The sequence below is a fragment of the Vanessa tameamea genome, chromosome 18 (assembly GCF_037043105.1).
Source record: "Vanessa tameamea isolate UH-Manoa-2023 chromosome 18, ilVanTame1 primary haplotype, whole genome shotgun sequence".
Lineage (NCBI taxonomy): Eukaryota > Metazoa > Arthropoda > Insecta > Lepidoptera > Nymphalidae > Vanessa > Vanessa tameamea.
The window spans coordinates 9091434-9105907 of NC_087326.1; the positions used below are offsets into that span (position 1 = coordinate 9091434).

The 14474-nt window shown below is 34.5% G+C and overlaps 1 protein-coding gene across 1 annotated transcript; it reads left to right on the top strand.

Annotated features, from left to right (window-relative positions):
* The first annotated feature begins 8201 nt into the window (after nt 1-8201).
* Mthfs (Methenyltetrahydrofolate synthetase) lies at nt 8202-13009 on the top strand. Its single transcript, XM_026636267.2, has 5 exons — nt 8202-8305; nt 9851-9977; nt 11457-11709; nt 12052-12173; nt 12761-13009. Exons 1-5 carry the CDS (start codon nt 8274-8276, stop codon nt 12854-12856), a joined length of 630 nt encoding a protein of 209 aa, XP_026492052.1. The 5' UTR covers nt 8202-8273; the 3' UTR covers nt 12857-13009.
* Nucleotides 13010-14474: the final 1465 nt, after the last annotated feature.

A 14474-nucleotide genomic window follows, 5' to 3' on the forward strand; every position in this document is an offset into this window, starting at 1 on the left:
GTTAAGATTTTTAAGAGAAAATTAATTTTATAGCGACAGTAAACTTTTTATAAACCTTCTCCTCAATAGTTATGTTATTTACACTGCCTATGACCATTTCCCAATACTTTTCAATGTGTGCACATGAGGCCTAAATCACTATGGACAGTGGGCATCCCCCTTTATGTCTGTTATCTGTTAACCTTATACTTTTTAATTTAAAGACATTTGACAATATTGATTATCTCTTTGAAATCTTAACAACTTTTATTAGTGCTTCTATGAGTCGATACATTTGTTATGTTATTAATGATTTAATAAAGTGTAAGATATATATTTTTTTTTTTTAATAATTTCTACTTTGGGATCCTAAATATATAATAATTAGTAAGTTCATTAGACGTCTTGAAAATGGTGAAAATAGTATTAAGAAGAAGAAAGTCATACTGGACAAGCTATAGAAACGTATTAAAAAGAGGTAAATATAGTTCCTTTGTTTTTGGGTACTGGATTGACGCAAAACCTGCTCATCATTTTTAGGAACCATGCATTGTTTGGAACTTCCATAATAATTTATTTTCAGGATGCATATAGCCTATGTACTATAATTATATGTTGCATTTTTACAGGTTAAGCCTTATAACGTCAACGTAATTAGAGAGAAAATTGCCGGTGCGGGCGCTTTCCAAGCCAACGCTGTAAAACGTATGGATTTGTAGAATTGTAGGTAAAAAGATTGGACCGGTGTATATGTATCTTTAATAGACATATTAACGGTATAATTTCTATGATTAAAAATTAAAAGATTATTTAAATTCAATTATTTTTTTTATAAATTGAAATTTTCATCAAAATAGACAACATATTAATTTTAAGCGCTTTTCTGTAATATATGTGTTAAGAGACGAAACTTCACGGCATTCCATGGATTAACCGTCCGTGTGCCAGGTCCATCGTGGGCTAGAGCGAAACTGAGCAGTAGGTACCCGGGACTTTCGGACCCGATGTAGGCTTAAAAGATAGGCCTTCCGGCAATTTTGCAACGTGAATCAACGCCTTCACTGCTCGTATTGCGCTCTCTGAATCTTGGGTCATAATCGTTCGAAACCACCAAATTTTATTCGTAAAGATTTATTAATTATTAATAAAAGCCAGAATAAAAAAAAAGATACATTTTTTCAGAATTATATGAACGTGTCGTGAGTAAAATTTTTAACCGAACGAAACCGCACCGTTGACAGCTTATATGATTTTTTTTTTATTTATTACACAGCATACCTTTCTAAGCAATATATTAATTGAATTTTAAACCAAATTTCGCATCGCACGAGAAATTAATTTCAGATTCTGGATAGGGGCCAACGTAACTTTAACAACATAGACGAGATCTTCCAAGTTAGCACGTTCTTACTTAGTTTTCAACTTTTGGTAAAATACCACATATTATGTAACAGATATATTATATATTTTGGATAGGTTTTGGATAGATCGCCAGCAAACAACACTGATTGCATCCGACCGCTTGTTGTACTTAAGATGGGGCTGGTACCCTTACGTTATTAATTTAAAGCAATTTTAACAATGTATCTATAGCTTATTCCAAGGAATAAAGATAAACAAACCTTAGATATACGTATTTCGTGCGACTCGTTAATAGCTCAGTTATATTGTGCAGTACTAAAAGTTTTGATTAATATAATATCTTTATTTATAATACAACACTATTTCACTTAACTTCTTACTTCCAAAGTTACGGTAACAGTTTCGTTGACGTTCATGATGACATTTATTCGCAAATATATATATATACTTAATCATTGATTAGTCGAAGATATACTTGTAGATCGCGTGAATATTAAACCATGAACTATTAATTTAAATTGCTCTGTTCCGGTTTTTAGCGCGAGTGAGCCAGTGTATTTACAATCACAATAAATATAACATACTAGAATCCTTGGTTAACGGGGCATTGACGTGAATGACTGCGAACGTAAGGACCAGTTACCAGGTGCCAATTTGCCAAAAAAAAAAACAATGTATCAAATTATATAAGTGTTTAACTTTAGTTTTTAATATTATTTATTAATATGTAATCGGAGGTAGAATTTTGTGCGAGCCCGTCTGGTAGGTATCACTCATCAGATATTCAACCGCCAAACAGACATACCGTATATTGTTATATTCCAGTTGGAAGGGTAAATGATCCAGTGTAAAGGGAAGGTTGGGGACACATTGGCAATGTTAGAAATGGTTTAAATTAATATTTGTTATAGCTCCAACGTCTATGGTGGATGGTATTTGCCAGTACTTACAAATTTAAAAAAAATAAGCGATGTAAATGACTTAGGTACGTATGTACACAGAACAGCTACAGAACATTGTACGTTTATTATATCAAGTTATTTGAAAGGGAAAAGCCAAGCCAGTTGTTTTTTTTTTCATAATAATATGAAAATAATCGTAATTACCAGAACTACTGGTGTGCGTAGTTTTAACGTAGACGATATCGATCATTTCAGGTGACATTATATTTTAATTGTCCAAGAGCATGTTCATTATAAATTTTGTACTGCCACATAAGATTTTAAATTAACATGGTTATTTTTTACCATTAGAATGTCTTGTTCACGAGACAGCAACAGTCTCTTCGTAGATAATGTCGAAATATCGAGTTCCACCAAATAAAAATAAAAAACATGGTAAATATCCCGTTTTAAATACTGATTTTGTACTGCCAGTTTACGTTATAAGATCGCTAAGTGGCAATTATATAAAAGCTGGCGATCCCTCTTATCCAGGCTAAAGAACACGTATTCCAAGAAAAATACTTAAAGGACAATCTTCAATTACATTTTCTCCGATAATTGGTTAATGGATAGTCTGTAACATAATTACGAGTAAGGAAAGATTCGCATACAAATAACGAGTACAAATCCATACATTCACTACTAAACACCTATTATATATTATATAATATAATTATTTTTTTCCTATACTTGTGCTTCTCGCCAAATTGCATGATTCTAGGTTAACATAAAGTACCTTTTAATATATGGGAAATGTGACATAAACGGCCTTTAGCATGCATATACAATGCATAGACTTAGAGGTATGATTTTTTCAACGCACCCTGGGATCATTGACCTTGGTATTTGGTATTAATTTCAACTTTATACCTCGTAAAAGTTCCTGGGAAAAGGGTATTGACGGACATACAGACTAACAGACAGACGGACAAAGAAGTGATCTTATTTCCTTTAGAGGTACGGAACCCTAAAAAACAGGCTTTGTTTAATTCTTATACCAAAACTTTTGCCGAGTCACAGGGCCGGATTTACCATATGGCTTTATGGGCTTCAGCCCAGGGCCCCGTGGATTCAAGGGGCCCCCAGCTAAGTTAAGTCAAAGTCAAAAATAGACGATAATGCGAAAAAATCCATTACTTTATTAAATTAAACAGATAGTATGGTTTGCAGGCCTGCGAGTCCTGCAATTAATCAACAAACCCATTCAATTAATTTTAATTCAAGTCTACGTTCAGATATGTCTCAGGTGGGCCCCTAAGTAGTGTTAGCCCAGGGCCTCCTAAACTTACGGTCCGGCCTTGCCTAGTCATACCAACCCTTTTTTGGGAACCGCTTGCACATTAGCTTCTCTCCATAGATATGTATCTTACAGGACTTGGATTCTTTGTTGTAGGTTGCTTTCAGTGAGTCAATGATTGAAGCTTATAACTTTAATTGTTCCAAATTTCCGATAACAATTTCGTCGACGTTCAAAACGCCATTTTTTCACAAATCCATATCAGAGTAATTTAGCTCTTGACCAATGATAACGCGTCAATTCGACGCCAAATGTTATTTACATGGCTTTTATCCTCTTGTGGTTGGAATAGACTATAAGTATGTTTATAATTGACTTGACCACGTGATACTCTATCGATATAAAATACCAGAAAATTATTTACCAAAATCTTCGCAATCAATCTCTTACCAAGAATTTGATTGAAGTAAATTTTTATTTATAATATTGATATATGCAAGTTTTGCATATAAAATGTAATGTACAATCTGGAATACCGTGGTCTCGTTGGATTAGTCAGATATCTATATTTTAGCATTGGACTAAGCTCTAGAGCTTAGAGTACAATATATAGATAGACATATAAGCAATAGATGGGTATCCTAACTCTGCGATAAATACCTACGCGTTTCGACATTTCTGGATTGATTTAATATTTTTTTCGACATCGATACTTACCGGCAAACGTGAAATGCAGTCACCTCCATAAAAAATATATAATAAATAAACATAGCCCTAATTCATATAAATCTAATGTAATATATAAATATTATTTTTTTTGATAACATCTATTATCTGACCATATTACTAACGCATATTAAAGTTTAACAAATTAATAAAAACTTTCTCTCAATTTCTTTAACAAATTTTAAAGAAATTCGTTGATGACATGATGTATTTCTTTCCTCACAACCGAAATTTCGATCAGGAAAATGTCTACCATTTTTCGTTCAACATCGTGCGATTGAAGATAACACAGAGGAAAACTAATTATATTCGATGGAATTCTGTCACATCTGTATTTGGCAACCCTCTAACCTTAAAACCTCTTAAGGGGAGAACAGTTACTGTCACAACAGCTTGGACATTAACGAGAGTTTACTTTTTATATCGTATTTATATTAAGTCCCTTTGTCGCAACGTCTGTCAACGTGGAATTTTATAATTTAAGCAGTATTACTCCGTCGAATCGAAATTCCGATCCTATGGGCAAAAAGTGAACCAGCCCTCCTGTCAACAGTGGATGTAATAAGGCAAGGGGTTATACTTTTAATGAAGCTTTGTGCACTACTACTCCAAGGTCCAAATGTTTCAACAGTAAATGGGACAAAAAAAAATGGAATAAGACACGAATATTTCGTTCGTTTGTTCGCTTCACCTTTTTTTCAAGAAAATAATTCCACTGCAAGTAAGTGCGACATTTATATTTTAATCAACCATTCAAAACAAAAATATTACACTTAAACTTACGATAATTTCAAATGTAAATAATTCATTAATAAATTGTTTGATTTGTTACCAAAAGTAAATACAAACAAATAATTATGCGGCCCCACGTCTCAGTGGACAGGTGTCGAGCTTTGAGATAAAAGCTGACGCGCTGTGATAATGATTAAGGCATCAAAGACGTCTCCTTCACCAGACAGCTTAATTAGCGAATATCTTGTAAGTTTAATTGAAATAGTTTTCAATTAAACTTACAAGATTTCTTAAGAAAATTCCTTTAAAATGACTTAAATAAAAAATAACACGGATTTTACTGTTTATCATGAATGTTTAATAGGTTCGTATAACACCTACATACGTCACGTCAGTCGTTTGCCTGCAAACACTCTTAAGAGCCATTTACCTTTCTCAAGGTCAGGGCTGGACCGTACATTTAGGGGGCCCTGGGTTAGCCAGGGCGTCACGGTAGCATGCGTAAGCGATCCCGTGGGGCCCGCCGAAAGACGGAGAGGGTACCACTGGTTTTTTAGTGGGTATTCCGTTGATCGGCGCGCACTCCCCACATACCCATCACTTCCATCACGTGGGGGAAGCGCGTAAAGAGTTTTTCCAGCTAGAAAAAAAAGGGGCCCCTAGTGTTAGCACTACTTACGGGCCCACCTAAGACATATCTTAACGTAGACTTGAATTAAATTAATTGAATGGGTTTGATTAATTGCAGGACTTGCAGGGCTGCAACCATACGATCTGTTTAATTTAATAAAGTTATGGATAATAATAATAGTCTTTCGCATTATCGTCTATTTTTGACTATGACTTGACTTAGCTGGGGCCCCTTTGAATCCAGGGGGCCCTGGGCCGAAGCTCAAAAAGCTATATGGTATGATCCGGCCCTGCTCAGGGTGCACCACAAGAAGGTAACTGATCCTGCGACAAACCAGCAAACCTGGCGAAATAATACTCCAATAAATATATAAGTACTCATTGGAATATAATAAATAGCTATTTTAATTATATTTTCACGAACGTTAGTTTGTACAAATAATTATAAGGGATACCTAAGCAATAAACAATTTAATTAATCGAGAAAGTTCAAGAACCGCAAATTAAAAGGTTGTGTTAAAATAATAAACCTTTTTTGTGTAATTATTGAGTTGAAAACTTCGTTAATTAGCCTAACATTGTTATCAAGCCACCTTTATTAACGAGTTTTAATAAATTATAAAAATATTTAATTACTGACGGAACTAGGAAGTTTTAATTGAAAATAAAAACTCCGAAATGCTAAAATTTTGTACAAAGAATTTTAATATCATTTTTACAGCTCAACTAATTAGTGAAAGTTCATACTTTGATGTATTATTTTTTACCATCGTAAATTTGTCTTATCAATACATACAGTTAAATATTCGTTTTCATCCGAGATCACGTGATAGTGTCGCAAAATATTGGTTACGATGTTTTATCTCTTACTAATCAATCAAATCAAATCAATTTTATTCAAGTAAACTTCACAATTAAGCGTTTTTGAATCGTCGATATTAAAATACTACCACCGTTTCGGAAAGCAGTCTCCAGCGAGAAGAAACGGAAAGAAACTCGCATAGTTGCTCTTTTCAAATAAACAGATTTACAATGCTGTTTTTTTACAATAATTAGTGTCCTGTGATGGAAGCCGAGCCTAAATCCAGACGTTTTTTTCTAAAAAGTACTCTTTTAATGAATAATAAGACTTATTTATTAATTTAGTCGTACGCGAAACTGTTCGAACCGTTGAGTAGATTAGATCGTGTTGAGTTTGTGTGTCGCCCGCGTCAGTCGTAGGTACATCATCAGCAGCCCATATTCGTCAACTGCTGGACATAGGCCTCTCCAATTGCACGCCACTGTGATCTATTTTCGGCTACTCACATCCAGCTCCTGCCAGCCATCTTGCCTGAGGACATCCTACACTACGTTTGCCGAGACGCGGTCTCCACTCTAGAACACGGTTATCGGTTCTACGACAAATATGGCCGGCACACTGCCACTTCAGCTTACTAATCCGGTGGACTATGTCGATGACTTTGGTTCTCCGACGGATCACCTCATTTCTGATGCGATCCCTCAGAGAAACTCCAAGCATAACCCTTTCCATAGAACGCTGAGCGACTTTACACTGGTGGACCAGCTTTGTCGTGAGTGTCCACGTTTCGGGTCCGTATGTCATGACGGGTAGGACGCACTAGTTGAAGACTTTCGTCTTAAGGCACTTTGGGATCGACGATGTGAAGATTCGACGTAACTTCCCAAATGCTGCCCAACCTAGCTGAATTCTTCTATTCACCTCGTCCTCAAAGTTGTTTCTACCTAATCGCAAGGTCTGCCCGAGGTAGACATATTTTTGAACAACTTCGAGGACGGTACCGTGTATCGCAATCGGTTCCGGTAGAACATGTTCATTGAACATGACCATTGTTTTATCCAAGTTCATCCATAGGCCGATGCGCATAGAAGAATCAGCCAGCTCCTGCAACCTGTACCTGGAACCTGTAGTTCCTGCAACGTTTCTGCCATGATGACGATGTAGTCTGCGAATCTCAAGTGAGAGATGTATTCGCCATTGATGTTGATGCCACAGTCATGCCAGTCGTAGGTACACCGACTGATAAATGGAACATCTGATATTGAGTGGCCACCATCGCCCATAAACATTGGTATCGTAAAAGATATTTATCGTCATTACAATATCGCCGATGCGCCACCAACTTAAGGAACTAAGATGTTATGTCCCTTTTGTAGTGAAGTTAGACTGGTTCACTCACTCTTCCTATCGAATCACAACAATATCACAACATAAAGAAGTTTTTCTTTACGCTGAAATAATACTAAGATATTGCTGTTTGGCGGTAGAATTACCTCCAAGTATGAAAGATCGTGAGTTGATCGTCGAAGATTATTGGAGTAACATGTGGAATATTCAAAACTGGTATCCACCCCAAGTCGACTGATTTTCTCTAGTTTGTAAAATTTTAACCGGTAGCAGTTGTACTCGTATAACTGCCATCTATTGTAAACATTCTATATCACAGCTCAAAAAATATTGAACTCACGTAGTCGTGCAACACTTACTACGAAGTAACGTAATGGAATACTAGATGGCGCTGTCAAACCCGTACAGCAAATTAAATAAAGTATGTCAACATAACTTGTCATTGTCAAGCAAACGCGATAACAAGATACGCTATCTTGTGTAAACAAAATAACTTATATTAGTCTGTGCTTGGATGAGGGTGAAGCATCTTGTGTTATTTTACAGGTAAGAGTTTATTTATAATCATTAATAGTTAACCATTCATTATTGTATTTATATCAAATTGATTTTTATATACAATTATTGTTAGTTTTAGTTCTAGTAATAATTGTTTATTTCGCGTTTGCGGCGCCATCTATGAATGGTATTTTTAAACTATTCATTATAGTAATGGAATCGTTATACACGGTTATTTAAAATACGTCTTTTTGTAGCTATGTCCCTCGCATTAGCTGAAATAAAATAAAATTACCTTCTTGCAATTCTTTTTCAGTTTCTTTTAATTTAGTGGTATGTTAAAATAAATTTACAAGTTCAATGCACCGGCTTCATTAAATTCATGGAAAAAATTATACTTAATAACACATTGGTTAGTAATCATAATTATTTTGTTAAGTTTAATTATGTACATTGCAAGTTACATAGAAAATACGTGAGTAAATTAATGGTTAAATAAGTATTAAACAAGAGGCCCCAGCCGTAATATCTGTTTGCATAACTATGTGGTACGATTGTAATTCGTTATTGAATGAATAAATTTATCTTAATACAATTTCTTATCTTCTAACGTTAGGCAGATAACATATAGTTATTATAAAAAACATTGATTAGATGTGTCGGAACAAAAAAATGGTCTGAGTAGGAAGATATCTCTTTTTTATATCTCATTAAGGTTAAAGTGACAAATGGGTTACCTAGGCTACTTAATGGTGAGTGATTATACTTCCGCCCATAGATATTAGCACTAAATATTAATCACCGTTACCAATTTTGGGAACTAAGATGTTATGTCCCTTGTGCCTGTTTTTACATTAGCTCAGTCACCCGTCAAACAGGAACACAACAATACTAAACATTGCTGTTTGACGATAGAATATAATATGGTGAGTGGGTGTTATCTACCCAGGGCTCAAAGACCTACCACCAAGTAAATCTGATCTGAACAATAACTAAGCCTCTATTGATTGTTTATATTACAAACTGATACTATTTTTTTTTTAATCGGCACATGCGCGACGAAATATATTCCGCCTCAATAATTCACGCGATAATCGCATAAATGCTGATGATATTAATCATGCGTGTTGCAGGGCAAATTGGTGTCAATATAATTCTTTAAATTATAATTTGATAGACTGCCCCCCCTTTCTTTAACTAACCTTTTTTGTATTATTCAATTCAATGCAACAACAAATATATTTATTAATTAACTAATACGTTGAGAGATTATTACTTATGCGGTTTATGAAATTTAATATCACTGAATTACAAATCATGGATGTTACTCTAACTCTCTTCTGGTACGTAGGTATATAATACAGACAGACAAACGGATAACATGCTATTTGTTCCATTAACCGCATCTTTAATCTAGTCAGTAGTTGTCCGAAGTCAAGAAGTTGGCCGTTTAGCCACACTTCTGCGCCAAAATCGCATAAAACTATTTAGAGACTTTTCAGAGCCTCTCGAATAGCCGTTTGGTTCTATGATTTTAAATAAATTAATATTTAGTTTAAATAACAATTCGATAATTTTTCACTTCATTTTCAGTACATCAATCAAAATGAGTCGAACACCGGATCCAGCGAAGATGCTCATACGAGAACAAGTGACGGCTCGTATCGCGGCTCTAACAGAAGAGGAGAAGAAGAGACAGTCAGAAATCGTTTATAATCAGGTAAGGTCACATTCAATATTATAAAGCTTCGTACACACTGTTGCGTACACGGCTCGTTTTATTGCTTCTTCCTTCTGTTTTATAAGCTGTGCATAATTAGTTCTTCATCAAATTTTATGTTGTATTGTTCTTATTTCTACTTTCCTCCGTTTTGGGTTCTACGTTTCTAATATTTTTTACAAACATGCTTAATGTATTTTATAAGTTAAATAAATTAATACAGTCACATCTCGTACCAAGGTTATCATAGGTTCAAACAGCAAAATATTATATAAACAATTTCAAATGTAAAACAGAGTAGTAACAATTAAATACGCAATTAATTTACTATTTATAGTTATCGTTTAATCATAATCAATTTGAATAAAAATACTTTTACAATAACATTTGTCATCATTTTACAAGAATAAACAAGTTATTGTTAAAGCCAATTTTTGCGGAATTTTGCTGACAGTAGTTACTTTTGAAAGAGTTTTATGAATTATTAACTAAATATAGCTGAAGTAACAGCCCGTCAATATCCCACTGTTGGTCTTTGCTCTCCTTTTGAGGAGAACGTTTGGAGCTCGTTCCACCACGTTGCTCCAACGAACGCGGTCTCTGTAATGTCGACGTCGTAGGCTAAGGGGCGTTCTTAGGCACTAATAGGCATTAATAGGTTTACAAGTAGTTTTAAAGCGATACCGAGATCGATTTTCTCGCATTGAATGTGGATTTGCCAAATGCCACTCGTGCAGATTATGCAGATTCATGTATCCGTCTTTTTTTACGGTACGTTCATCGGACTACAGAATTTTGTTTAAAAATTGCGGATCTTCCCTATATTTTTGCAACATCATTCGACAAAATGCAAGCCTTGCTGGGTAATTGCGGGGCAGGAGACTTTGTACCCATTGTACATGGTACGGGTTTCTCTTTCGTTTCTCTTTAAAATTCGGTGTGCTGTACTTTTTGACACCCTCGTCCTTGCTTCAATTAAACACTATCTGTCTCGCTCACACACGGCACAATATTGTCACTATATTATAGCATTCGTACTCAAACGCGGTCCATAGCAATTTAATTAATAAAAATAATTAACGTTCAATTCGTTTACATTTTTTTTCTACCTAATGTTAGGTGTAATCTTCTAAGTGATAAACCATCTTTTAAAGTCACTTGTCAAAAGAGCGTAGTACATTTTTTTTACAAGACAGTCACATAAAGATGAATGATGTAATCTTCTTTTCGTAATGGTTACGCAATAAAATGATGTTTTTCTAAAACTGAGGCATTTTTTATCGATTTATAAAGCGGTTATTCAGAGACCCGTTACAAAAAAAAATCAAAACATGGTCAAGGTTCGTGGTCACAAAGCCTCGTTTACCTCATTTTAAGCTACCAAATGTTATTTAATCATGTTACGGACGATTTAACAAGTATTTCAAATACGGTCTCAATAGTCTGCAGTATAATACTCCATTCTGATATTTTCTCCAGGTAATAAACCACCCACACTACAAATCAGCGAACAGGATAGCAATATTCATGAGCACGGATCAAGAAATCAACACGATGCCCATAATCGCTCACATCAAGGCAAGAGGCGCTGCGGCCTTCGTGCCGCAGTACGCGGGGGGTAAAATGAAGATGCTGAAGTTGGAAGCTGGGGATGAGACCAGCATGCCATTGACGAGACACGGAATAGCTCAACATACCAAAGACATGCAAAGAGAGGACGCTTTAGAAAAAGGTAGTATAAATATTAGACTTCAAAAACTTTTTACTCTTGTTTTATATAAAACTAGGATTCGCTCGCGTGTCAGCGGATAAAATTGGATACGTTTTGTTATAACGAACATAACAAAGATATTAATATGATTGAAAACTAGTTAATATAATATTGGACGGAACTCCTCGTCTGTAAGCACTTCTTTTCGTCTCTGGCATACACAGAATAGATTAGTAACAAAAAATATTTAACATTTAAATTCGATTCTATTCTTTTTTCTGTTCTATTCTTTAAATAAGAATATAAAATGAATGGAGACGTAACTTCTCTATAATAACATAATGCAATGTTTTTGTTCCACAGGATTAGATTTAATAATCGCTCCAGGTGTAGCGTTTACGAAGAACGGTGGTCGAGTGGGCCACGGTGGTGGATATTATGACAAGTTCCTGGCAAACCTGAGAGCAAATGATTCTGTTCCTAAGGTTAGTAACAGACACCGTAACATTGAATTGCCGTTTGCAAGTTGCCATAGAGATTTGCGATGTTTGAAGTGACAGTTTATGTTTAGGGGTAGTATAATTGTATGTATAACTGTTGAGTGGCTAGTACCTACCCGGATAGACAAACTTCTAAAGCGAGTATTGCCTGATTCTTTAAAATGAACTTCATGTTGTTGCTAAAGCATCGTTTTATTACAACTAGTCAAGTCGGTAAGAATCGATTTTTCTTTAAATCACAACTTACCGTCGTTAGGACTGTTTTTTGCATAAAGCCGTTTAGAAGATTTTGTGTCTCTGGTTTCTGGTTTCAAGTGTAAATGGTCGAGTGTAACTACATGCGAAAAAGACCCTTACCCTCTTTGAATCATGGTTAATGATCCATTGACACTGCAAGAATAGGTTTATCTTCCTTAAAGATCACCGATTTGGTCGTCACGTCCTTGACCACGTCACTCAGTTTTAGTTCAACAACAATATACATTCATATAAAATATGAATCTGATACTATTTAATATATTATTGTAGACCAGTGTATGCTGCAGAAAGTTATATATTTTTCTATTTTTTAGATATTAGCAGTTGCTTTTAAATGTCAAGTGTTCGATGAAGTTCCAATGAATGAAATGGATCAAAGAATCGATGGAGTTCTATTTGCGGACGATTGAATCGACTGTGACGTGTGACAACACGACCTATCCGTGTACGTGTTCTATGACTTCAACGTCTTCAATATGACTAAATTTAATATTTTTGTTTTTTACGTGTGACATTGCATATAAATATTAACTGTATTTTTTTAATTAATTTTATTCTTAATCTGTTTGTGTTCAAATTGCCTTGTATAAAGATAATATTATATACGTTAAAACGTTATCGTGATATTTTTATGATGACTTAAATAATTGTAACTACATGAAATACTATAAATATTGTGAATGATGTTGTGAATTTTATATATGACATAAAATATTGTTTCATTAAAAATATCTCATTCTTCAAAAAAAAAAAAATAGTTATTTTTGTGGAATGGAATCAATTCCATCTAATGTTATATGTATATTAAAGTGCATCATTGTTTCACGCGGCAGTAGATCGTCGTAGTAGTTTATGGTTCTGAAAGTTACATAGAAACTATCCTAGAGGACGTTAAAATGCTTCAAATTCCAGAAATTTGGTTCGAATCCCATATCAGACAAACACGTAACTTATCGTTCTTTTAAGTAATTTACGGTAGCACCATAACGTTTGGAATTGGGCAGTGTAACTCATGTACCTCGAAACGTATGAAAAATCATGATTACTGCGACCTTCGAATTACGCATAGACTGTTTAAAATATCGCCATCAACATTTGATCGGGCAGAAGTTCTTGACGGTAAGTGGTCACCGTTGTCCATGGACTCCTGCAACATATGGGAAGTTGCTGATGCATTGACGGCCACTAAGGCACCTGTGTACTGGAGGATGATTGATGCTATTAATTTACGCCTTACATCAAGCATATTAAGCATTTTCAACATATTTTCTACGATGATGCAATCATTACACATAAATTCCTCAAATCATATCAGTCGATTTCGAACTGATCCGTTCAATGCGACATTCAATCCTTCAACTCAAATTATGTTGAAAATTATCGCAACAGATAACCAAAATTAAACTTTATGTTTAAGTGTAATATAATAGAATATACTAAACTACGTAAACCTGCGGTTTAATTCGCGCGAAATTTATAAAACAACTTCCAACCGTTTTACCTCCTTAGGGATGGAGTTTCGTGAAATTCTTAGCGGATGACTACACTCTATAAGGAATATACCTACCAAATTTCAAGTTTGTAGGTTTATAATTTCTGAGATTTCATAATTAATCACTGAGTTGTATTTCGCTTTTATATGTATGATTATGTTTGTTTTATTAATATAAAGAACACGTCTTTCTGGATTGGGAAAAATAAAACACATTTTAATATAATATAAATTTTTTTCTACATAAAATAATGCACTCTGTGCAAATTCGTACGTTACCTTTAGAATATCTACAGCCATTAAATTTTAACTAATTCTTACATAACAATACAAAATATTTTATATTTTTTAATAAGTAAGTGACTACAAGCGTCAATCACATCTTAAATGGTAAATATTCATACAATTTATTAAATACCATAATATATTTTTTACATAATTACGTCGTAAACAAAGGGTTTGCGTTTGCGTTTGTTACGTTTTGCGTCTCAAATGACGTTTATTACCAATATAATTTAAAATGGCGGATGACACTA

Bases quoted from the DNA above. Each gene is read 5' to 3' on its own strand.
- Mthfs (XM_026636267.2), top strand. From the start codon at position 8,274: ATGAGGGTGAAGCATCTTGTGTTATTTTACAG. The intron at 8,306-9,850 runs GTAAGAGTTTAT...CTTCATTTTCAG, and splicing joins CATCTTGTGTTATTTTACAG to TACATCAATCAAAATGAGTC. The intron at 11,710-12,051 runs GTAGTATAAATA...TTTGTTCCACAG, and splicing joins AGAGGACGCTTTAGAAAAAG to GATTAGATTTAATAATCGCT.